Below are 26,902 nucleotides of genomic sequence, written 5' to 3'. Positions count from 1 at the left end.
GTTGTTTTGTCTCCCGCTGGAAGCTCCATGAAGCTGCTTTCTCATACCCCGCTTGCTGGTGTCTGGTAGGAGTCCAGGATGGTGGATTCGCGCTGCGTTAGCTGATAGGGGACCTCTGCATGAATCTCTCCTCGCTGTTGGTTCTCTGTCAGTTTTCTCACTCCATTTGGTGCTTGGCTGAGTTCTTTATGTCTTCATTTGATGTTTTAGGGTCTCAGGATTGTTGTTTCTCTGTTCGGCTTATTTTTTCGGATCTTTGCTGTGGAGGGACGGCGTGGTGCTTCTGCCTAGAGTGCCATTTTTCCGGAAGTCTATTGAACTTTTAAAAAAAATAATTTTCAACTTTGAGAGAAATTGGAAGAATAAAAATGGTACTGTGAGTATCCATATACCCTTTACTCTTCACTTATGGGTAACGCTTTACTCCATTTGCTTTATCTGTTATCTGCCTATATCTCCACACACATAAAAACCAAAAAACCAAACCCATTGCTGTCGAGTCGATTCTGATTCAGAAATCCTATGGGACAGAGAAGAACTGCCCCATAGGGTTTCTAAGGCTGTAAATTTTTACAGAAGCAGACTGACACGTCTGTATCCTGCAGAGTGGTTAGGTTCAAATCACCGAACTTTCATGTAGCAGCCGAGCACTTAACCACTGTGCCACCAGAGCTCCTTACACACACACACACATACACACACACACACACACACACACACACACACAACACATGCATATGTATGTGTATGTGTTTACAAACACACACATTATTTTTGAATCATTTGAAAGTAAGTTGCCTATATTGTGGTCCTTCATTTCAAAATACTTCTATGTGTATTTCCCAAGAATAGGAGTATTCTACAAAATCCCATTACACTTATTAATTTCATTAAATTTAACATTAGTAAAATACGTTAATCTACTGTCTGTATTCCTGTTTCATCAGTTGACCCATAATGTCCTTTGTAACATTAAAGGGTAGACTTTCTTAATTTTTTTTTTTTTTTTTAACTTAGTGTTACACAGTGAATAGGTTTTGATTTAGGTAGGAAGAAGGTATTGATGCAGTTCCACTAATTCTGTTTAGTATTCCAGAACAACTCTGCTCTTAGAAAAACATTCTTAGCAGTGATATCTCATTGTGCTTTTGATTTTCGTTTCCCTAATGATAAATGGGGAGCCCTGGTGGCGCACTGGTTAAGAGTTCGGCTGCTAACCAAAAGGTCAGCAGTTCGAATGCACCAGCTGCTCCTAGGAAACCCTATGGGGCAGTTCTCCTCTAGGTTAGAGGATTTGAGGCAATTTTTATTCTTAATAAAAACATTCGAAGAATGGGAATTCTGGAACACTTAATTGTGCTCATGAGGAACCTGTACATAGACCAAGAGACAGTCGTTCGAACAGAACAAGGGCATACTGTGTGGTTTAAAATCAGGAAGGCTGTGCATCCTTTCACCATACTTATTCAGTCTGTATGCTGAGCAGATAATCCGAGAAGCTGGATGATATGAAGAAGAACAGCATCAGGATGGGAGGAAGGCTTATTAATAACCTGTGTTATGCAGATAACACAGTCTTACTTGTTGAAAGTGAAGAGGACTTGAAGCACTTACTGATGAAGATCAAGGACTACAGCCTTCCGCATGGATTACACCTCAACATAAAGAAAACAAAAATCCTCACAACTGCACCAATAAGCAACATCATGATAAATGGAGAAAATATTGAAGTTGTCAAAGATTTCATTTTACTTGGATCTGCAGTCAGCATCCATGGAAGCAGCAGTCAGGAAATCAGATGACATATTACATTAGACAAATCTGCTTTAAAAGATCTCTTTAAAGTGCTAAAAAGCAAAGATGTCACTTTGAGGACTAAGGTGCACCTGACCCAAGCCATGGTATTTTCAGTTGCCTCATAGATGCATGCAGAAGCTGGGTAATGAATAAGGAAGACAAAAGAATTGATGCCTTTGGATTACAGTGCTGGCAAAGAATATTGGATATACCTTGGACTGCCAGAAGAACGAACGAATCTGTCTTGGAAGAAGTACAGCCGGAATGCTCCTTAGAAGTGAGGATGGCGAGACTTTGTCTCATGTACTTTGGAAATGTTATCAGGAGGGACCAGTCCCTGGAGAAGGACATCATGCTTGGTAAGGTGGATGGTCAGCAAAAAAGAGGAAGGCCCTTAACGAGATGGATTGAGACAGTGGCTGCAACAATGGGCTCAAACATAGCAACGATTGTGAGGATGGCACGAGACTGGGCAGTGTTTTGTTCTGTTGTACCTAAGATGGGTATGAGTCAGAGTCAACTCGACAGCACCTAACAACAACAACAGGGCTAATCACTGTTGACACTTTGTTAGATTTTGACGCTTTTCCTTAGATTTTGTAGTGGATACTATTTTTTTACACAATTGTTATGTGATATGTGCAGTTTTCTACCTTTTTCCACTTGTATCATGAGTATTTTCCCATTTTCCTTAAATCTCTTGCATACACGTCATTTTAAATGACTGTAAGTGTTCTATAAGAGGATGTACCACAGCTTACCAAGTCTTTTACTGGATGTTTAAGTTTGTTCCTTTTTTGTTGTTATAAATAACATTGTGGCAGACACCTGTCTGTGTATGTCTTTTTGAGATGTTATCACAGAATTAGTTCTTTTGCAGGAAGAATTAGTTCTTTTTGCTAAGTGTAAAGATTCCATACTTACTGTGCATCTATCCAGTTGGGAAATATCTTTCCAAGGAGAGCAGAGGAAAATCTCATAGAAGCTATTTAAAATTAGACTGAAAACATACACAGGAGTATAACAAAGGATACTTCCTGTTTGGAAAAGAGTAAGCCAGTTGCTTTCTAGTTTTATTTTTACTTCTGTTAAGTTCGTTGTACTAAAAATTCACTTGGCTGCCTCGAATTCTTTTTTTATAAACTGATAAAATGTAAGTTTGTCTCTCTGTTCCTACAAATTTTGGAATTTATTTAGGTGCTGATACATTTTTTACTACCTTTTAGGAGCCAGTAGTGCTGATGTCGAGGTTGTTTAGTTTTATGTTTCTTTAATAGTGGCTATTTGAGTTTCAGGTTGAAGTCCTAAAAGGTTACTTTTGTTCTTTCAGTATTTCCCAGGCTTAGTTTTGCAAGTTCTCAGGAGAATTATAAGGAAAATTGAAGAACTCAGTGATGTCAGCTCCTTTGCAATAAAGGAAATAAAAGTTCTGCTCCTTTTAAATTTATTTCTCTTTAGAGGACAGCTTGGCAGGAAAAATGAAGAATAACTTCAAACAATATGAAAATAGATAATTGTCTTTTGCCTTTTTTTTTTTTCCCCCCTTCTTTAGCTTTATTTCCTCTAAAGCCATCTACAATGCTACAGCAGCTCTGTCCTGGCTCCATTCCACTCTATTCTTTCAACCCCTACTTAGGGTCACCTAATCCCTGTGCAGATGCACCTTTTCAGCTGTGGCCCTCAGCCCCCTGGGGTATGAGAACCCTTGTAACTGCTGTGTCAGCATTGTGTCCTGGCATAATAGCTGGGGCTCTAGCTTGCTGCTCCCTGCCCAGGTCCCTGAACCAATTCCTTATGCACTTAGTTTATCTGTTGATGCCCCTTCCTTCCCCAGTGATGCCTCATGGCTGATAGATTATGCTTCAGTCCACCCGCATGTCTCTTTTGAGTGTCTTTTTAACGCCAATTTTACTTGTTGTTGTAATGATATAATTTAATTAAATATTAAGTAAACTGATAATTAAAAAAACAAAACAAAAGAGACCCATTGCCGTCAAGTTGATTCCAACTCATAGCAACCCTATAGGACAGGGTAAAACTGCCCCTGTCGGGTTTCCAAGAAGCGGCTGTTGGATTTGAACTGCCGACCTGTTGGTTAGCAGCCATAGCTCTTAACCACTGCACCACCAGGGCTCCAAACTGCTAATAGATTTTTAAAATTAATTATTTCCATTAAAATTAATTTGAATGCTTTGGACAGACTCGAAGATGAGTCATAAATAATTACTGTCAAATTAATGGTGGATGATGTAACTAAAAGGGGTTGGGGTAAAAAATCCATAAAATCTCAGAAAGATTCTGCACTTTTGTAAAGTTCTCACTGCTCTTTAAAGAACCATTAACTGAAAGTCACAGGGATACGTTCTGAAAGAAAGGTTGGCCCTAAATCAAAGAATGGCTACTTAAGATATTTAAGGTATGTATGTATGTATGTATTTTCCCACACACACAATGTCATGGGCCTTTTCACTTAACTTACCACTGCTAGTCTTGTCCACTTTGGATGAAGTGGCTTTTACTGTAATTTATCCTATAATATTTATAGTTGAAGTATATATTTATCGAATGTTTTTTCCCCAAAATTTTGGAATTCCAAATGTACATAAAAGTTGAAATAGTACAGATTCTTCACCCACAATCACCAGTTACTAACATCTTAACACATTTGCTTTCTCTCTTTGTATGTATACAGATAGAAGTATATGGATGTGTTTGTATGTACATAATTTTTCTGCTGACACATTCGGAAATAAGTTTCAGAAGTTGTAACATTCTGCATCTAAGTACTTTAGCATGGCTCTACCAAGGTCAAGGATGTTTTCCTACTTAACTACAATATACAATTATCACTCTCAAGAAATTAAAAATTATAATAATACAATCAGATATACAGTCCATATTCAAATTTCCCAATTTTTGCAATAATGTCCTTTATTTTTTCCTCAGTCCTGGGTCTAATCAATGCTCGCATGTTCTGTTTAGTTTTATATTTCTGTAGTATGATTTAATCTAGAACTGTAAGTTTTTTTTTTTTCTTTCATAATGTTGACATTTTTGAGAAGTTTGATATCCCAGTATTGGAGTTTGTCTAATTATTTCTTCATAATTTTATTCAGGTTAAACCTTTTTGGTGGGAATACTACCCAGAAGATGCTGGGCTGTTCTTGAGTGTCACATCAGCAGTCATGTAATGTTCGCTTGTCCTGTCGTTGATGGTATTGATGAAGTTAAGTTAGCTCATGTGGTTAAGGTGGGATCTACCAGTTTTCTCCACTGTAGAGCTCCTTTTTTTCCTCTGGCAATTAGTAAGTAATCTGTGAGATCATACTTTGAGATTGTGTGAATATCCTCTCCCGTACAACCTTTATTCAGCAGTAGAATCGCTTTCTTTTTCATAGCTGCTTCTGAACATTCAGATTTTAAAAATGTATTATATGTTTCCAATTATTTGTGAACATTTAGAAATTAAATATGTTTGTGTTCTCTTAATGAAATACTGGAGAAAAGTGAACTATAAATATATTTCCTTACAGAATTTAGATCTTTTTAGTTTCCATTTTTCTGGAGGACAGCAGAGTTAAGATCTAGTTCCCAAAGACAGAAGAACAGAGTTCATATCTTGGCTTCGTGCCTTATTGTATGTACAGCCTTTCCAAGCCTTAGTGTTCTTATCTGTAAAATGTGGATAATATTCACCACTCCTTATAATTGTGAAGATTAATAAGGTAGTTTGTGTAAAGCAGTTAGTGTAGTGTTTGGCTCATAGTAACCACTCAATTAATATTAGCTTAGTATTTTTTTTTTATTAACACTGGTTTAAATTTTTTCTTTACTAAAAGTTGTGTATTTTTGCCAATTAGTGACTTCTGTTATAGATGGAAAATTTTAAACAATAGTTTATTTAGTTGTTTTATTACAATTTGATTTGAAAGTATAAATTTCCTTTTTATGTTCCTAATGCATTTGACTTACTCTAGTTTTCAGATTTTTTTTTCTTTTTTTTTTTTTAATATACCCTTCCATTAAGGCTAGGTATTTGCTAAAAGTGCTTTGGAAAGCTGACATTTAATTCTGCCTGTATGATTCTTCATAGTCATCTTGAGAGTGCTCCATGCTGTTATTTCAGAAAGGAGACTTAGCTGCTCATAGATCACACTGCTCAAAGACTAAAGTTTATTCAGCACTAGAAAAACGCTCACTGAAGTCTGAGGATAGTTAAAACTCGTTTCATAAATAACCTGTGTGAAGATAAAAAGATGTTAGCAAGATGGAAGCTCTCATAAACTACTAGGGTTTTGTCCAAAGGAGTCAGGAAGCAACTGAATTTGGCTCCCGCTGGCCAAAATTGGCACAATTTAAGCATCAGTAAGGATAACTGATCATGCATGAAACACATTAAATATCTTTAAATCTCTGAGTTCATAATGATACCAAAGATACGTTTACAGAATGAATGCTTTGTGCCACCTCGTGTTCCTTAGATCCTGCGTCATCAGAAGCTGACAGATATTCTGCAGATCAACAGCTTCCAAATATACTCACTGCTCCAAACTTTTAAGCTGAAAACCAGAGTCATCTCTATGACGACGACCATAATTTCAGGCTCTGCATTCTAGTAACTTGTCAAGATTATACTTTCCCACATCTGGAAGTTATGTAGATTTCAGCTTCAATTTTATTTATACTCTTTCCAGAGAGTTCTGACATGGTAAACTGATAAGATAATTACTATATTTTGATTTCTCCGAACTATTATTGGATGGAGATGTGATGATTGGCTTCTTAAAATTTCAGGGTAAAATGTATTTTTGTGTGTGTAAAGTCAAAGATAGATGTCATTATAGAAGAATTTTATTTTAGTGGTATAGCCATTGAAAACTTTCTCGTTGTATACGTATATTTTAACATAAAGTCATAAATAACACTTACAAATCATGCATGAAAATACTGAAAATCTTTGTGTTTAGTATGTGCATGATTTTGTAGTGAACTAAATGATAAATTTCCAGAGACATTAATGATTACTGTGATCTTGAGGATTACTATAACTCTAAATTCTGTGCTAACAGCATGGTTAATTGAGTTTGGACCAATATAATCCTTTAGGCTGGATGCCTTAGAAGGAATGAAGAAGTAAGATTTCCCAAGTTAGCATTTAAGACCCTTTGATGTTTGTAACATGAGAAATTCTTGGCAGTAATTTGACTAAAATTCTGTGAATAAGCCCGATTTGCTTACCCTGTGAATAACTCTGTTTAAGTTAAAAATGATCATGTTCTTCATAGTTGCATGACTGATGACCATTTAGAAAGGGCAGGGGGAAGTGATCTGTTAGGTATCTTTTGAACTTGCTGACGTGTAGAAAGTTCACAACAAGCTATTACTCTACCCTCTGTCCAAGCCCCTCCTTGTAGAAATGCCCACAGTACTGATGACATCCAAGAAGGGAGGATGTAAACCCCACCAGGACACCTCCCGCTGCACAATTGAGGGGGGAAAGGTTATCCTCAGACTTCAAGCATTTAAGTCATTTATGATGAATTTTCCATCAGGCAGAAAAAGAGGAATGATTACCAAAAATTGCACCCCGGGGATAAATATGAGGTTATAGCTAACTTCTGATTTCCCTCATGGGTGTAATTAAACAGACTTTTATGATCAAGGTTTTTGGGTATTGAAAAATGTTTACTATTTTCATATTCTAGAAAACTTAATAGCTTTGGTTAGAGACATGATCTATCAGAGGCAGCTTGCTGATTTTATGGAAGCTGTGTATTTACTGGTGACTGTTTTAGCATTTGTTTGATTCAGGCCATATTTATTTAAAAAAGAATGTTGAAAAGTAAAACCAATTTGTTTTTAAAGGAGCCAGATTCTGAATGGTTCTAAGTAGGCATATCCCCATAAACAGGGGCATGGGATATTGCTGACACAATTTAGGTGCTCATACTTATGTCTGGTTTTAGCTTGGCAATTTTAACAGAGAAAGAATATTGAGATTGAGGTTTTAATCTTAACTTTACCAGTAATTAGCCTTGATTAAGCTGCTTAACTTTTCTGCCCTTCCCTTTTTTTTCTTTTTTAAACATTAAAAAGAAACTGGATACTAACTACAAAGGTCTGAGGCCCTTCTGGTTTTGAGTCTCTGATTCTCTGTTTCTTAGAAATACAACTTGACACAATTCAGTTTAACTCAATAAATATTCAATAAGTATATATTGAGAACTCAGTCCATACAAGGTATTCTGCCTAGGCCAGGCATGCAAAGAAAAGATATACTCCTAGCTCTTCAGAAACTCTAAGTTGGGTTGGTGGGAGGAAGAAAGAAGGGGTGATACTGCAGAATTAAGAGAAGCAAAGCATGTAAATAGACAACCCCAAGAGATCGTATTAAGCTCTAGAATAGATTTGTGTGGAACCCCAGATATCTCTGAAAAAGGCCAACCCAGACCCTCCTCAGCCTATCTGATTTTTCCTCAGATAAGTTGATGTCAAGTGCTTTATCTTCAATCTCACTGATTCTGACTTCCATTGCCTCAGTTCTGCTCCTGTGACTTTCTATTGAGTTGTCTAATTCTGAAATTTTATTATTAATCTTCTGGATTTGTTTGTTGTCTCTCTATGGATTCTTGCAGCCTGTTAAATTTGTCTTTATGCTCTTCTGTAATCTTCTTAAGTTACTCTGTTGCTTTGTCTGTATGTTCCTTGGCTTGTTCTGCATTTTTAATGATCTCCTTCCTGGTCTCTTGAAGAGTTGTGTATATTAATCTTTTGTATTCTACGTCTGGTAATTCCAAGAAGTTCTCTTCCTTGGGAAGATTTCTTGATTCTTCGTTTGAGGAGCTTGCTGAAGCCATCATGGTCTGCTGTTTTATGTGTTTTGATATTGACTGTTGTGTCCGAACCATCAGTAAGTTATTATATTTATTTTATGTTTCTTACTGTGTCCTAGCTTCTTTTGTTTTGTTTCGATATGCCCAAATAGGCTGCTGGTGTGAGCTAGTTTGATTATGGGCACCTTTGAAGTTCTAACGTCCTGTCACCAAGTGGTTAGATCTGTTACTAGGTATGCAAGCCCAGGAGTCTGTTTACTTTTCTTGTATGGATTCAGCTCAGGTGTCCAGGTAGTTGGTCACCAAGTGTGTGGTTCAGGTTCTCACCTACAGTCCTAGACAGGCAGGGGTGATTGGAGTAGGCACAGGTATCTGGCTGCAGTAGGGGGGTCATGTACTGAGCAAGGCAGGGGGCTGATGCCTGCCTCTGAGTGTCTGGGAGGAAAGCATGGTTGGGTTTTGCAGCCGAACTATGGGTACCCAGTGCTGTTGGCTGTAAGGACTGGGAGGCACCACTTATTCCTGGGCCCCTCTCGCAGGTGACTCAGTGGCGTGGGTGGAGCCACCAGTCCTCAGGACCCCGATATGGGTAGGCGAGGACCCTGCTTCATGGGCAGAGCGGTGTCAAATGTCACGAACCTGCCACTTCACCATATAGCTGATATAGTTGAAGTCAGGCTTTAGGTGTATACCCTGTTGTATTGTACTAATGAGGGCCTACACAGCTGAAATAGGCCCACACAGGTCTGTGCAGGGGTGAAAGGCATTCAGAGTCCGTGGACCCCTTATGCCTGTGCCTAGGCAAAGGAGCTGTGCCTGTCCTGAGTTCCTGGCTTAGGGGAGCTGGCAGATTATTTTTCCCCCCATTTGTTAATTTCTTCCCTCTCCAAGGCTGGGAGAATGGCTCAGGGCATGTGATGGGTCCTACTTCTGGCCCATGGGATGCGGCTGAAGTCAGCCTGGGACCCGGTGCAGAGCAGGGAGGAGGCAGGTAAATGGGAGAGAGAGTCTTCCCAAATGGGGTGTTTTTTGATCTGCGCAGTGGGTTAGACACATGTACTTCTCTTTTGCCGACTGAGCACCACTTTTCACTCGTTCTGGAGACTTGAGTAGACTTTCCACCACTTGGTCTCTCCCAGTGTGGAAAATGCTTCCCAAACGCCACTGCTTGCCTCACGGCACGTGCCAGCCGATCTGGCCTGCAGAGTGCCAGTTCCCGCCAGGTCAGGTCTGGCAACTCTCACTGCTTTCGAACTGTCTTTCCCTCCCCCTGCCACGCAGTCCTATTCCTCAACTTTGCCTTTGATGTTCACAGCTCCTAGATTGTCATATGTAATCGATTCACTTGTTTTTTCGGGTCTTTGTTGTAAGAGGGACCACAGGAAGCGTCTGACTACTTGACCGTCTTGGCCCCACCTCCCTCCCCAGTCTAAATTAGAAAGGCTTGGTGTTCTGCTTCCATAAAGATTATAACCAAGTGGAGCAGTTCTGCTCTGTGACAAATGGGGTTGCCATGAGGCTGAGTCAACTCAACAGCAGTGGGTTTGGTATTTTTGGTTTACTAAACTATCTGATAGCATCTTCCCCATACTTTGTAATGATATGTTTCTGTACAATTCTTTCCTTAAAGTCTGTCTCCTAGACTAGAAGGTTCCTGAGAATGGAAACTGGCAGTGTTACTGTCCACCATGGTGAACCTGTCCTTAGCTTGGAGCCTAGCCTGTGTCAGGCATGTAATAATTATGTGTTGAAGGCAGGAATGAAAGTGCAGTTGAGACTAGTTGGTAGTGAGGTGGGGCTGAGTCCCAGGAAGGCTTTTTAAAGAGAGAGCAGAAGTGGAGTAGGCATGAGACCGAATGGGTAGGTCGCCTCAGGGAGATGAATAGCTTCTGCCTCAACAGGATGCCCTGGGTGAGTGTACTGAGTGGAGTAAAACGTCTAGGCTGAAGGCAGGTCTTGTCCTTGCTCTTGAGGTTGCACTCTCTCTAAACCAGGGAGCTTCGGCAAGAGGTCTCCGACTCCACACACACACTGTGGCTGTAGGATGAATGCATAAACATGAGTACTGTTGCTCTACAAACATACATACATTCTGTTGTGATGAGTATATTTCACATTCATTTCAAATAATTTGTGGTGGCTTTTTATCTTTGTAATTTCTAATCAGTTGTAACTAAAAATTACACTATCTCATAAAGACCTGTGAATTTTTTTGACTTTAAAAAGGGATCCTCCTGCATTTAAAAAGCTGGTAAAGACTGCTATAGATGTTGGAGAGCCCGTGAAGGGTTTTTAAGTAGGGAACTTACACCATCAGTTCTCTCACTGGCAGCAGGGTGATGGGTTTCAGGGGAAAAACTGGAATGAGGCCCCTCTCACTGTTGGCAGGTGAAGTGGTGGTGGTTAGCTGCCGTTGAGTCAATTGTGACTCATAGCGACCCCATGTGCGCAGGGTAGGATTGCTCTGTAGAGTTTTCAAGGCTGTGAGCTTTTGGAAGATGATCACCACGGCTTCCAAGGCACCTCTGGGTGGGTTTGAACCACCAACCTTTCAGTTAGTCGTCTGGCATTTAACCATTTGTGCCACTCAGGGACTCCGTCCAGGTGAGGAGAGGGCCTCAGCTAGCCTTGTGGTGGAACCAGTGATTCTAAGTGCTGTTGTCCTCGCAATAACCTAAAAAATGAAACAAACATTGAAAGGGATTCTTTTTACCAGTATGGTTGAAGGCCTAGTATATATGGACACACATATATACACATAAATATTCATACATATATTTAATTTTTAACAGAAATTAAGAAGCTTTGGATTTTATTTTTTCATTTTCTCTTGTTTAGCCTTCTTGTTTTATCGTCATCTTTTTTTTTTTTATCCGTTTCAACTTATGACCCTTAAGTTTGAAATTAAATTTGGCCTGAAAATTGACTCCCTGAATACTTTCTTCACAGGCTTTCTTTGTATTTTCTAGAAGAAAAAAAAAGATTAGCCCAGGGTTTCCAAAATAAAAGCAAAGATTGTGATTAAAACTGAGTTAGAATCTTTATTCTCTGTTACTTGCTAATAGTAAAATAAATAGCTCAGTCTTAAAGAAGCTTTAAAGTAAGTCCTGCAACCTTTGAGAACCCTTGGATTTTAATTAAAGAAACACAGAATACCATCACTTTCTGTTTGTCAGTGGAAAAAATATGTATTTTTAAATTTTCAAAGCTTAGCCTCGCAGCACATGGGGTACATATGTCGGCTCTCAGAATTTTGGGAACACAAACGGATTCAGATGTTCAGGCCCTTTGTCTTTCGTGGTCTTGGCTCACCTCGCCAGCTGAGCGTGGCACAATCCAAACACAGTTTTTGAAAACAGAGCAGCTAGAGTTCCTTCTCAAGCACTCTCTTGGGGACTGATAAAGGCAACCTCTGTTTATGTAATGAAGTCAGGGAGCAGGGGGTCTGCTGTGGGACTTTGCGGATGGGATTCCACTGGTGTTATCTTTCAGGGAAAAGACTGGATTTAATAAGGCCATAGTTTTCCTCGCTTTCTCTGGAGGTACAGCCCCACTCTAATGATTATTCTGAACTATTTTTGTTTTTATAGCATTAGAGCTTCCCTTTAAGCAATTAGTTTTAGTAAAATCAACAGATTTATTGAAGAAAAATGGGGTACGACACCAACTTTCCCTGATAAAAGACTTAAATGTCTGTTTAATCTTTTTTTGTTCAGAGGTACTGGTGTGTGTGTGTGTGTGTGTGTGTGTGTGTGTGTGTGTGTGCATGCATCTGTGTATTTAAATAATATTGTCTTTCTGGTGTTCTTACATTTTAATTTAACTTGAACTTACAAAATAAACTCCTGGTTTATCGTCTTCTCAGATACTCAAGAAATCCTTCTTATTTTTCAAAATATTTATGAAGTATTCTTGAGAGTGAAACCTCATAAAGATCTTTGCTTCAGGACCAGAGTTCAAAGGAAAGGCCGTTTGGTTTTGATTTGAAAACTGTAAAAACAAAATATCCTCAAAATGGCAGGGTGTGAATTGGTAACTTCAATTTTATTGCAATCAGCCAAGCCCATCCCCAGATGTTTCCAATTAAAAGCCAAGAATGCTAACTTGGGTGAATATCATATGAAAGCATTTCTTTACTTTTCTCTGATTCCCCCCCACCCCCCCGGAAAAAAACAAAGTCTCAAGTCCTTTAACTTTAATTAAAGAAATGACTTCTCATTTGCACATCGTTTAAACTCATACAAAGAAATATGTAATATTCAAAGGGAATTCTCTACGTCACGTTTGCAAACACATGTAGTACTGAATGCATAGAGGTTCACAAATGTCTTCTTAAAAAAGGCCAAAAAAGAAGTAAAGATCTTTAAAAGATGTAAACCCTTTAGAAACTAAAATCATGTATTTCTGTATTTACTGTAATCAAAGAGTGGACTTCCTAATATTGTGAATTTGTTTCAGAAGGGTGGTTGGCAATTTCAGTGCTTTCTTTAGGAATGTTTGGGGAATTTTCCATTACAATATAAGTTTTTTTTTTCTTTTTGATCAGTTGTGCATTCAATTATAAAAAGTACTTCTGTGGGAACGTAGAAAGATAGAAAGATGTAATAAGATAGAAGGAACCAGAATGTAAAAGTCATGGGTTTGATAATATCCCCCCGATAATACCAGTTACCGTTGGATCCATTCACGAACTTGCAAGTTGCTTCGAATACATCATTCTGTATAAAGAGGAAATATACCTACTGGTAACAAATTTGAATTTATGGAAATTGGCATTTGTGCAGAGAAAAGATGGAGTTTCTTGTTATAACTAACCTAGTCGGTTCATTTTGAATGTGAAACTAAAGGTAAAGCTTCCCCAAGCCGTAGGCCCACATGTGATCTGCAGAGGTGAAGCAGCTGTTCTCATTTTGTCCTATGTGGTGAAGTTATGGCAGACCTGTATTTGGGAGCTCAGGAAGGCGACAGCTATGTAGGTCTTGGAGCTGTGCTTGCTGTTGGTAAGCGTCTAATTTTTTTTTGCAAACACTGTGCTACTCAGCTTTTCAGACACACTGTAAAAGGGCCTGCTTGGGGAAAGCTTCCACTGCTGCTCCAGCAAAAGTGGATTCTGGCACCGTAGCTGTCCTCCTAGCTGTTCTCAGCACTGCTGCCCACTCTGGCTTTCTGCTGCATCTCCCTGGTGCGTCCTCGCAGCCAGCGCTGCCACCCTGCGGTGACCTCTGGGTGCTGAAGCCCGCCGCCCCCACGGTAGTGCGTGCCTGCCTCACCAGGCTCCTCTCATCTTTTCGCCCTTGATGCCAGACAGAGTCCTTGTGCATTTTGAACTGGGCTGTGATTTTTAAGATACTTGGAAGTGATTTTGAAACTACTTTAAAGAGTTGTGAATATTTTTAGATTAAAGCGTGGAATGAGAACGGGAATCAAAGAGTCTGGTTCTGAGTTCATCACTACCGTTATGTGATTTGGGGCAAATCATAGGATCTATCCATGCCTTTGGAAACCCTGGTGGCTCAGTGGTAAAGAGCTACAGCTGCTAACCAAAAGGTTGGCAGTTCGAATCCACCAGCCGCTCCTTGGAAACTCTGTGGGGCAGTTCTGCTCTGTCCTGTAGGGTCACTATGAGTTGGAATCGACTCGACAGCGACAGGTTCGGTTCGGTTTTGGTTATCAGTACCTTAGTTTGATTTTACTTTTTTATCTATGCAGTGGAAGTAATGTCTATTTTCGTTACCTTTTTAAGTTGTTAGGAGACTGGAGTTAGATTCTATGTGAAATTGTTGTGAGGACTGTGTTCGTAAGCACAGGGAGAAAATAATAATAATTATATTATTGACAACCAGAGTTGTTGTGTGCTGTCAACTTGACTTCAACTCATAGTGACCCATATGACAGAGTAGAACTGTCCCATAGGGTTTCCTATGCTGTGATCTTTATGGGAGCAGACCGCCAGGTCTTCTCTCTCACAAAGCCGCTAGTAGGTTCGAACTGCCAACGTTTCAGTTAGCAGCCCAGCCCTTAACGATTGCACCGCCAGGGCTTCTGTCATGGATTGAATTGTGTCCCCCAAAAATATCTGTCAACTTGGCTGGGTCGTGATTCCCAGTATTGTATAATTGTGTACCATTTCGTAATCTAATGTGATTTCCTTAAGTGTCGTAAATTCAATCACTATGATCTAGTAAAATGGATTAGCGACAGTTATATTGATGAGGTATACACGATTGGATAGTGTCTTAAGCCAATCTCTTTTGAGATATAAAAGAGAAAAGCAAAACAGAGACACATGGAGACCTCATACCATCGAGAGAGCAGTGCTGGGAGCAGAGCAGGTCCTTTGGACCTGAGGTTCCTGTGCTGAGATGCTCCCGGAACAAGGTAAGACTGATGCATCACGAGGACCTTCCTCCAGAGCCGACAGAGAAAGCCTTCTCTCTGGACTTGTTGCCTACTAGACTGTGAGAGAATAAATTTCTCTTTGTTAAAGCCATCTATCTACTTACGGTATTTCTGTTATAGCAGCACGAGATGACTAAGACAGCTCCAAAGTAGCTGTGCTCAACTCTGAAAGATGAAATGTGACCCTTTCTCAAGTCATATTTTTCCCTCCTTTCTTTCTTAATTAAACTTATTAGTAAAAGCTGTGTTTGTCTTTGGACAGACAGTGTATGTCAGTAACATAAGGAAAAAAGTATTTGCAGCTTTGAGTAAAAAACCTAAATTGGCACATGCCAGTAGCTTCTAACCTTCTGGAGTATGAGAACCTCCTTTTTAATTTTCATAACTCTCATAGACTGCTTTATGATAGTGTACTTGTACTTCTATTTTATTGTTTCTTAATACTTGTATTTTTAGTATTCAGTGATAATTTACTGAATTCCCAAAGGCTAGGAACTGTTCTTACACAATAAAAATAGAGTGGTGCTGCATCAGAAATACAAATTCAGCCAATATTGATTGAGTGATTTGTATGTGCCATATTATTATGCAAGATGGAGGATATTATTAAAGTCGCATCTGTGGTGTTTTGAGAAAGGAAGTAGGAAAGATATGGTTGGGGTTTTACTGGATTTCTTGTTCATCCATCCAACAGTTATTTACGGCGCAGTTTTTGGGACATCAGTGAACAAATCAGACTAAAATCCCTGACCGTACTTTCTAGCAAGGCCATTCCTATAGGTATAATAAATAAGGTTATTAATGAATGTGTTAGAAGATGATAAGTCCATGAATGAAAAGTAGTAGGGGGGATAGGTAGGCTTTGTTGGGAGGTGACATTTGAGCACAAACTTGAAGTGAGTGACAGAGTTAGGTACAACAGTGTCTGTAAGACTGGAAGACAAAACAATCAGGAGCCCTCAGGTGGGAGCCAGGAGGCCAGGGCGGAATGACAGAAGATGGGAAAGTAGTGGAAGACCAGAGCAAAGATAGCATGGCTGCATGACTCAGGGCCTTATAGGCTGTGTCAGGCCTTTGCTTTTACTGTGACTCCAATAGGAAGTGTGGCAACATAAGCAAATATTCCCTTTTAAAATGTATTGCCAGTAGATAAACAGTTGCCAGGGGCTGGAGAGAGGAGGAATGGGGAGTGACTGCTAATGGGTATGGGATTTCTTTGGGGGATGATAATAATGTTCTGGAATTAGATAATGACAGTGGTTGCACAACCCTGTAAGTATACTAAAAAAAACCCTGAATTGTACATTTTAAAGGAGTGAATTTTGTGGTATGTGAATTATATCTCACTAAGACAATGAAAAACACTGCCAATGCTTGCCAGAACCGTGTTTGCTCCTTCTCCATCTCGCTCATATAGCTTTTGCCTTTGTTCAGATTTCTGATAGATTCAAACACCAGTGATCATAAAGATGGCACCGAACTGGGCAGCAGTTCATTCTGTTATACATCAGGTCACCATGAGTCGGAGCTGACTCAGCGGCGACTAACAACTTACCTAACTGAAGGAAGGTCTCTTAGTGTTTTTGTTAGAAGTAAAGTATGCTAATCTATTTTAAAATATTCTTGCTGAAGTTATCAATGATTGAGAAATTAAATTTTTCCATATATTCACCACTTTAATATTACTCTTTGGATACATGTGTTCACTGTTGTTCAGTAAGATATTATAGTGAAATGTTTTTTTACCTCAGGCTATCATAAGGAATCTAATTTTTAGGCCTAATTCTGATTATTATATTTTGCTAAACTAAGATATTCTTCATAAAATAGATTTTGTGATTCTTTTATACACTGGAAAATTAGATCAATATGACAATGCTTTTTAAATTATAGTCTAAAGCATGCAAGGAAAGGAATGCCTTTATTCATTCCATTGACCAAAACCCAAAATTGTGTGATCTCTTCTTCTGGGAGAAGCAGTCATTTCTGATAGAAATAGAGCAGGACTTGTATTTAACTAGGGCTTTCCCCCCCCAGTGTTTTACATTTAACTTTGGAATTTCCTAGACTTTTATTCTATGACAGCCTATTAAAATTGATTGGAATATTATGTGGCCATATTTTTATTTTTATTTTTTTTCTTTGTGTGTCTGTGTGTGTAGTATACTTTGGGTTTTACAAATAAATAAGTGGTTTTCATTAAAGAAAATAAAACCATTGACTATTATAGCCATACTCTGAGCAAAACATTTACTCTTCTTTGGCAACTCAAAATATAGGGGCATTTTGTCAGTTTTTTGTTTTTGTTTTGTTTTCCACTTCTAAAGCAGTTTGGTGAAGTTCTAAATCACAAGGTTTGCAGAACTCGTTTATTTCCCTTTGAGGATTTAGAATTTAGTGGTTATCTCTCACCAAAAAATGTTTAGTAAATGATGACGATTATGCATTCCCTTCTCTGTTTTTAGCCTTTTAAAAAGGTGACCTTATGCCACTGAGCAGTACCAATGCAGTCCCCCAAACCCTACTCTGCACTGCCCCCCAGCCCCACCCCGTTGCCACCAGTTAACAATGAAAACTACGCATCCCTGCCCCTGCACCCCTGCTAGACCAGCCCTGCTGCACCATAGCTGAGTGAACAGCTCTGCCCACCTGGACAAGGTGGTGAGAAGTACCATGCCCACAGATGAGCAAGCAACAAAACACACCCAGCCAGTCTGCCTGGACACAACCAAATAGAGCAAAAAGCAAGATGAAACAATCAAATATACAATTAATAAATGAAGAAAATAATCCCTGAATGTCCTAGAGACAGCAGACAATATCAAAACATATTAAAAAAAAACAGGAGAAGATGGCCCCAGAAATGGACCAAAATAAAACACGAGATGACCTTCTGCTAGAAGAAAAGGCACTGGAACTACCTCACAGGGAATTCAGAACTCTAATAGGCAGAGTTCTCTAACAGGTGAAGGAAAATGCAGGTAAAAATAAGGGGAAAATAGATAAAATCATGGAAAAGACAAACAATGGAAGAAATCAAATAATACAGGAACAAAATGTCTAAATAAACAACTAGAAATACAGAAACAGCAATTACAAATCTGAAAGATAAACAAGGTTTCAGAAACGGACAGTGCAATAGGTGTTTTTAGGAGCAAATTTGAAAGTGTGAAACAATGGAAGGTAGGGTCAGCGAAACTGAAGACAAATCCTTAGATACCACTTTGTTTGAGGAAAAATCAGAGAAAAGAATGAAGAAAAATGAAGAAACCCCGAGAACGACGTGGGATACAATCAAAAGAAAAAAATCACATGTGATCAAAATTCCAGAACATGGGGAGAAAACGGAGAACACAGAGAGGATCACTGAAGATTTGCTGACAGAAAACGTCCCTAATATCATGAAAGACCAAAAGACAACTGTCCGAGAAGCTCAAAGAACCCCATATAGGATAGACCACCAAGACATATCTTAATCACACTCGCTAAAACCAAAGACAAAGAATCCTGAAAGCAGCTTGAGAAAAACAAAAAGTCACATACAAAGGGGAAACAATAAGACTAAGCTCTGATTACTTGGCAGAAACCATGCAGGCAAGAAGGAAATGGGATGACATATATAAAATCTTGAAAGAAAAAAACTTCCAACCACTAATAATATATCCTGCAAAACTCTCGCTCAGATATGATGGGGAAATCATGATATTTGGAGATAAACAGAAATTAAGGGAATACATAAAAACCAGACCGAACTTACAAGAATTCTTAAAGGGAGTCCTTTGGTCTGAGAACCGACGACATCAGGCAACAACCTGAATCTAGCACATAAGACAGTATCGACCAGATACCAACCTAGATAATGAACTCTTAAGCATAAAACAAAACTAAAATATCTTTGAGGAACCAGAGATGTCAGTCTAAATGACAGCGACATCAGGACAATAAAAGAGGGAATAAACAGTGTAGGTATAGAACTTTCAAATGGAGAGGAAGTCAAGGCGTTATCAAGTAATAAAAGTCTGACTTAGCAGGATGGGGTAAATTTCAAGTTAAACACAGAGAAAGTTAACCTACTCATCAAAATAAAGAAAAAAAGTCAGTAAATACAAAATCTACAAAAACGAAAGAAACAACAAAGAATACAAACAAAAGGAATCCAGCATAGAAGAATAACAGCAACAAAGAAAATAGCACCACCACCAAAAAAAGCACTACAAAATGACAGCAATAAAGTCACTCCTATCAGTAATCACGCTGAACGTAAATGGCTTAAATGCACCCATAAAGAGACAGAGAGTAACAGAATGGGTAAAAAACAGGACCCATCAGTATACTGTTTACGAGAGACACACCTTAGAAACACATATACATGTATTAAAAATCAAAGGGTAGAAAAAAATATATCAGGCAAACAGTTACCAAAAAAGAGCAGGAGTGGCAGTACTAATCTCAGATAAAAGAGACTTTAAAACAAAATCCACCTTAAAAGACAAAGAAGGGCATTATATATTGATTAAAGGGACAATCCACCATGAAGACATAACCAGAATAAATATCTACACACCCAATGGCAGGGCTCCAAAATACATGAAGAAAACTCTACCAGCACTGAAAAGAGAAATTAATAGTTCCACAATAATAGTAGGAGACTTCAACACACCACTCTTGGTAAATGACAGAACATCTAGAAAGAAACTCAACAAAAATACAGACGATCTAAAGGCCACAGTCAACCAACTTGACCTCATAGACATATATAGAACACTCCACCCAACAGCAAAGTACACATTCTTTTCCAATGCACATGGAATGTTCTCCAGAATAGACTACATCTCAGGCCACAAAGTAACCCTAAACAAAATCCAAAACGTTGAGATAGTACAGAGTATCTTCTCTGATCACAATACCATCAAAGTAGAAATTAATAACAAGAAGATCGGGGGGAAAAATCAGATAGATGGAAACTGAATAACACCCTGCTTAAAAACAACTGGGTAATAGAAGAAGTCAAAGATGGAATCAAACAAGAGTGAAAACACATCATACCAAAACCTTTGGGACCCAGCAAAGGCAGTGCTCAGAGGTCAATTTATAGCAATAGATGCACATATCAAGAGAGAAGAAAGGGACAAAATCAAAACATTTAGCTACACAACTTGAACAAACAGAGAAGAGCAAAAGAAGCACACATCCACCAGAAGAAAGACAATTATTATTAAGATCACAGCAGAAATAGAGAATAGAAAAGCAGCAGAATCAACAAATCCAAAAGTTGGTTTTTTGAAAGGATCAACAAAATTGACAAACCATTGGCCAGACTGACAAAAGAAAAGCAGGAGAAGATGCAAATAACCCAAATAAGAAATGAAATGGGAGATGTTACAACAGACTCAACTGAAATAAAAAGGATCATAACAGAGTACCATGAAAAATTATGCTCCAACAAATTTGAAAACCTAGAGGAAATGGACAAATTTCTAGAAAAACACTACCTAGCTGAACTAACACAAACTGAAGTTGAAAATCTGAACAGACCCATAACAAGAGAAGAGATCAGAAAGGTAATTAAAAAAAAAAACTCCCAACAAAAAAAAGCCCTGGCCCAGATGGCTTTACTGCAGAATTCTACCAAACATTCATTCATTCATTGAGTAGTACACCAGTACTAGTGAAACTATTTCAGAACATAGAAATGGAAGGGATATTTTTGAATTCATTCTATGAAAGTAGCATAACCCTGATACCAAAAACATCTCAAAACATGAATGAATCTGGAGGGCATTATGCTGAGTGAAATAAGTCAATCACAAAAGGACAAATATTGTATGAGACCACTACTATAAAAACTCATGATAAGGTTTACACACAAAAAGAAACAATCTTTGTTGGTTACGAGGGAGGTGTCGGGTGGGAGGGAGAAACACTAAATAGATAAGTGGTAGTGTTGGTGAAGGGTAAGACAGCACACAATACTGGGAAAGCGAGCACAACTTGTAGAAGGCAAGGTCATGGAAGCTCCATAGACACATCCAAACTCTGAGGGACCGAATTGCTGGGCTGAGTGATGTGGGGCCATGGTCTCAGGGAACATCTAGCTCATTTGGCATTAACAGTTTATAAAGAAAATGTTCTACATTCTACTTTGGTGAGTAGTATCTGGGGTCTTAAAAGCTTATGCGTGGCCATCTAAAATACTCCACTGGTCTCACCCCTTCAGGAACAAGGGAGAATGAAGAAAAGATACAAGGGAAAGATTAGTCCAAAGGACTGATGGACCACAACTACCACAGCCTGCACTAGACTGAGTCCAGCACAACTAGACGGTGCCTGGCTACCCCCACTGACTGCTCTGACAAGGATCACAATAGGGGATCCCAGACAGAGCTGCAGAAAAATGTAGAACAAAATTCTAACTCTCACACACACGTAAAGATCAGACTTACTGGCCTGACAAAGAGACTGGAGAAACCCCTAGAGTATGGCCCCCGACACCCTTATATAGCTCAGTAATGAATTCACTCCTGAGGTTCACCCTTCAGCCATAGACAGGCCCATAAGACAAAACAAGACTAACTGGGCACACCAGCCCAGGGGCAAGGCTGAGAAGGCAGGAGGGGACAGGAAAGCTGGTAATGGGGAACCCAAGGCCAAGAAGGGCAGAGCATTGACATGTCGTGGGATTGGCAAGCAGTGTCGCAAAACAATATGTGTATTAACTGCTTAATGAGGAACTTGTTTGCTCTCTAAACCTTTATCAAAAGTACAATTAAAAAAGAAAAACCGCAGGTTCTGTTGATTAAAAAAATGGAAAAAAATAAAAAGGTGGCTTTAGTGTTTCCAGGAAACTTTACCCATTTTATATGTGCTGTAGCCCACTGTCTTGAAATAGTGTCCTTGCTTGGGAAGATTGCATATTTTGTTGTTATTGTTGGGTAGCTTTTTTTCGGAGGGTGGGCACGGGGGAGTCTAGAGTTTATTTTCTAAAATGGTAGATCAAATGGAGAGAACGCTCTAAAAAAAATTGTGGGCTAAGCCATGTCAGACCAATTGTAGTTTCAAAATTTTGACTACTCTAGTTAATTTGTGGTAACTCAGATTTCTTCTTATTTACAAAAAAGTCAGCACCCTAGGAAAGAATTAATCTGCTTTTACTTTATTGATCCATTCTGAATGAAGGTACTTGGAGGTTGATTAAATATTTTCTCTTCTGACCACGGGAAAGTAGGCCCAAATCCTTAAGTAATTGCATTCTTAATACAAACAGTTCTCATTTTCTTCTTCCAGCTGAAAAGACAGGGTGGCTTTCAAGCCCTGCATTTTTCACGTGTGTGATGGTGACTGAACGTTCAGCTTCAGGCACATTGGTCACATAACTCAACCAGCTGAGTTTCGAAAGCATAACATCTCAGAGTGGTTTATTTAATAAAACTCTTTGCATTCTTTGATGGCTTGAGAGACTATTTGAAGCTCTGAAAAAAGCCTGTATTTAGGAGAAAATATTGTTTTAACCTCACTAAAAGTTTGATTTCAGATAACGAGCAGACGTTAAAATATGCACATTTATGGTCTTTCAGTGGAGTAAGCTGCTACATAGTTAAAGAGTTAAAAATCAAACATCTGACTCCCACTGCAGCAATGCAGGTATACAAAAATAGGTGTTTTCTGTAAAACCTGACTTCTTGTTACAAGCAGTATTGTCTTAAAATAACATTGTGAAAATCTAGGAACTTGGGTCAGCTGTGCACTGTCACACTGAATATATTTTTATATGCACTCCATCTTCGTGCAGGTCACTCACTCCCACTAGAGTATGAGCTGTGTAGAGGCATGTATTTATTTACCTTTTTACTCCCAGTACCTAGTGCCTGTCCCACAGCGAGAATTCAATAAGTGGGTAGTGACTAGATGTTTTTGATTGTCAGCGTCTTTGTTAAGTCCAGCCCCTGGGTTCAGGCGGCTGTTGGTGAATCTACATGTCTACGTGGAATATGGTAATGAGGAAAATTGCATCTGTTTTTACCTTGCGGACACAGAGTTGATGCCGGCTCCCTGCTCTCCGGTCACCCAGCATTTGACCTGTTCCTCTTGGCTGGTCAACAGTCAGTTTCCACCTTAAATTAGGAAACGGTATCATTCATCTGTTTTGAATTGTATTTTGTTTGTTTTTTTAACTTAAGGTGATATATTTCTTTTTATTACTAGGCATTCTTGGGATTTTCTTCTCTCATGTTCCAGCAACACAACAACGAAGATAACGCCATTCTGTTTTTATAACTCTTTCTTACTCATGTTTGTGGTATTTTTGTAGTAAATACAGAATCCTAGCATAATTAAACAAGATAGGCCATTACATTCTGCAGTGAACAATGAGGAAGAATTAGATCTGCCAGATATTAAAATATAATACAAAGCTTCTAAGAGTTAAAACAGTATGGTACCAGCACATGAGTAGACAGGTCAGTGTAACAGAATAGAGAATCCAGAAAGAGATTAAATTATATATGGGAACTTAGTAAATTATTAAAGGAGTATTTTAAATCAGTGGGGAAATGAAGATTGTTCAAAAAATGATGCTGAGGCCACTGGGTAAACATCTGAAGGAAATAAAGTTGGATCTTTTTCTTATACCTTACACCAAAATAAATTTCAGGTGGAGCATAAATGTAACTGTAAAATATGAAAGGATAAAAGTATTAGAAGACAACATGAAAGTATGTTTTTATAATCTTCAAGTGAGGGTGACCTTCTTGATTATGGTACAAACCTAGAAGCCATTTAAAAAATCATAAATTTGACTTTGTGTTAAATTTTTACATGGCACAGAAGCATGGCATACAAAGTCAAAAGATGGATAAACTAGGAAAAATATAACACCTTTTACAAACCAAGTGTTAATTTCCTTAATATATAAAGAGTTCTTTCACTTAATAAGAAAAGATCAGCAGCACAACTACAAGATGGGTCTAGTTTATAGAAAAGGAAGTACGAATGTCCTTTAAACATACGAACCATTTTGAAAATGCCATTTTTTTTTGTTCCTGAGGTATAGAAAATACATTTGATTTTTGTACTTTTTTTTTTTTAATCCAGTAACTATACTAAATACTTCAATTATATTCATTTATCTGCAGGTTCCTTGGTTTTCTGTAGAAGTAATCATATAAGCTACTATTTAAGTCAGTTTTTTTGCTTTCTTTCACATTCTTATGCTTTATATTTCTTTTCTTTGTCTCACTGTGCTGACTGGGGCTCCCTGTGTGTTGGTAAGTGGAAATGGGGAAGGATGGTACCCTCGTCTTATCCTAGGAATACTTAAACTTTTCACTATTAAGTTGATTTGTACCATATGTTTTTTCTTAATATTAATCTTATCAGATTAAGATAGTTGCCTCCTATTCCCAGTCTGATAAAGAGTTTGATCATGAATGGATATTGAATTTTATAAAATACTTTTTCAAAACCTATTGAAATGAATCTATGATTCATCTTCTTTGATTTGTGAATTAGATGAATAATGCTAATGGATTTACTTATATTAAACCAGTTATATTGCTTAGGGTAACACAAGCTGCTTATAACAAAAAACCCTCCAAAATGTATAATGATGCAGACACAGGGGAGTTAGTTTCTTACTCACATACCAGTACTGTGCGGGTGAACCAGTGGCCCGTATAGCCTTTCTGTGTGCAGTTAGTGAGCAACTCAGGCTGATGAAGGCTCTGCTGTTTTCTGCATGTGACTTCCAAAGTCACCCTGTGGGACTCATTACATTACAACCTGTTGGAAGGGGGAAATGCATGAAGAAGCATGTGTGCGGATTCATTTGAGCCAGTCATGGAAGTAGTGCCTTTAACTTCTTCTTACGTTCCGTTGGGTAGGACTCAGTCCCGCGGTCACACTAACTGAAAAAGGTTTAGAAATACAGTCTGCCTGTGTGCCCAGAGTGTATATGTGCCTGTAACTGCTTCACCTGTGCCCACAGTATTTTTATTACTGCTTAGTTATGAATATTGGCTAATTTTCATTATGTTTTCATCTTTTTCCCTTGGATTATTTGTTGTTTTGTTCACCATTGAGTCAGGTCCAATTCATAGCGACTCTATGGGACAGAGTAGAACTGCCCCATAGGGTTTCCAAGGCTCTAATCTTTATGGAAGCAAATCGTCAGGTCTTGCACGGAGCAGCTGGTAGGTTCGAAACACTGATCTTTCGGTTAGCAGCCAAGCACTTACCCACTGCGCCATCAGGGCTCCTTTTGGATTATTTAGGACTATGTTCTCCCCCCCCCAAACAAATGTGATTTTGCTTGTCTTTTTGTTACTGATTTTATATTCAGAGATATAATCTGTGTGATGGTTAGTCCTTTGAAATTTGTTGAGAATTGCTTTATGACCAGATATGTGATCATTTGGGGAGATTTTATACACACACACACCCCCCGTACACACACACACACCCCAAACACACACACACACTTTTTTTTTTTTTAATTGAGTTATTCCTTCATATTCTGTGCCCCTTGGCAGGGTCTTATCAAGGGTGAGAATCGCTAAGAATTGCTTTCTCTTTCTTATTAGATAAGACCCTAAGCTATAGACTAGAATTCATAACTTAGGATCTCCTATGGCCCAACGGTGGGTTTCTGGGGGTCCTCATACCCTGAAATTTTATGCAAAATTCTGTGTATATGCGTGTGGCAGAGCAAATGACTCATCTTGTTTTTTTGTTTTTTTAATCAGATTTTCAAGATGGTCTATAAGCAAAACGGGGGGAGGGCGAGATTTAAAACCACTGCTTTAGGCTGCTGTTGAGTTTTTCAGATTTATTAGCATGGATAATATCACATCATGATAAAGCAGTTTTGGAATTAACGTAGAGATGATACTGCTTTTGATAAAATAGATACTTCCCAAGTAAATTATTAATTCATTTCTAAATATCCAGTGTTACGAATTTTAACATTAGGCACGTGTGTGGCCCACCTGGCCCTGCCCCTTACTAGTGACCTCTTATGTTCTAGGACAGTAAAGCATCAATAATGCAGTGAGAACTCCAGGGAGGTAAGAGGCCAGAGAGCCAACTCGTGGTGTGTATATTCTGTCGCCTATTCCTGTTTGAATGCAAGACATAGTTCTTCCTTTCTCAGCTGGGAAGCCTTCCTATTTCATGCAGAATATTGTTCAAAATGTGGTATTGCAGCCTTGCAAAATTGTATCCCACCTATCTTTCCATTTCTGCAGCACCCTGCTATTTCCAGGTCCTCAGAGTCATCTTATACTTGGCTCAACTCTGGATCTTTGTTCACGCTACTCCATCCATCTAGATTGCTCTCATTCCTTTTCAGCTGGCCCTAGAGTTAATCCAGCCAATCTTTTAAGTCCTCAGTAAAACTCATGTCCTCCTTGTACTTTCTCCCAACGCTCAAGCAGGAATTGATTTATTTCCTTACATTTTATTTATGTACAGTGTCTCCCATGAGCTCACAGGCTTCTTGGGTGCTTTGGATGCTGGGAGGGCATGGTGTTATTTTAATACCTGTGTGCTGCTTCCAGCAGTGACCTGCGCAGAGCAGGCTGGGTATAGAGCACCTTTCTGATAGAAGGCAGTGGGAATAATGCTGAGCCCTTAGGCATTAGCCTTTCTAATAAGTTTTACTAGACAGTATTTTTCAAACTCTAGGTTTGTGATCCATTTGCTGCTTGTGAAAGCAATTTTGATGGTTCAAAAGCATCATTAAAATGAAATAGAATAGAAAATAAAGGATTATATAACATAGGTTGTTGTGTGCTGCTGAGTCGATTCTGGCTCATAGTGACTCTGTGACAGAGTAGAACTGCCGCATAGGGCTTCCTAGGCTGTAATCTTTTTTTTTT

At 38.7% G+C, this 26,902-nt stretch overlaps 1 protein-coding gene across 11 annotated transcripts in view; it reads left to right on the top strand.

Moving 5' to 3' along the window:
* Positions 1–26,902, top strand: part of ATE1 (arginyltransferase 1) — a 153,070-nt gene that overhangs the window by 92,430 nt on the left and 33,738 nt on the right. Inside the window, exon 12 of one of the 11 annotated variants that reach the window (XM_023730030.1) lies at positions 23,232–25,107. The exons of the other annotated variants lie outside the window; for them this stretch is intronic. Coding sequence (XP_023585798.1) covers positions 23,232–23,303 — 72 coding nt within the window. The 3' untranslated portion in view covers positions 23,304–25,107. Of the gene's footprint in view, positions 1–23,231; positions 25,108–26,902 lie in introns of those variants that run through there. 11 annotated transcript variants of the gene reach the window in all.

Source organism: Trichechus manatus, unplaced genomic scaffold (genome assembly GCF_000243295.1).
Source record: "Trichechus manatus latirostris isolate Lorelei unplaced genomic scaffold, TriManLat1.0 scaffold00031, whole genome shotgun sequence".
In the NCBI taxonomy this organism is placed as follows: Eukaryota; Metazoa; Chordata; class Mammalia; order Sirenia; family Trichechidae; genus Trichechus; species Trichechus manatus.
Note: the sequence above shows the minus strand (reverse complement) of the source record. Positions and strands in the feature narration are given on the sequence as shown.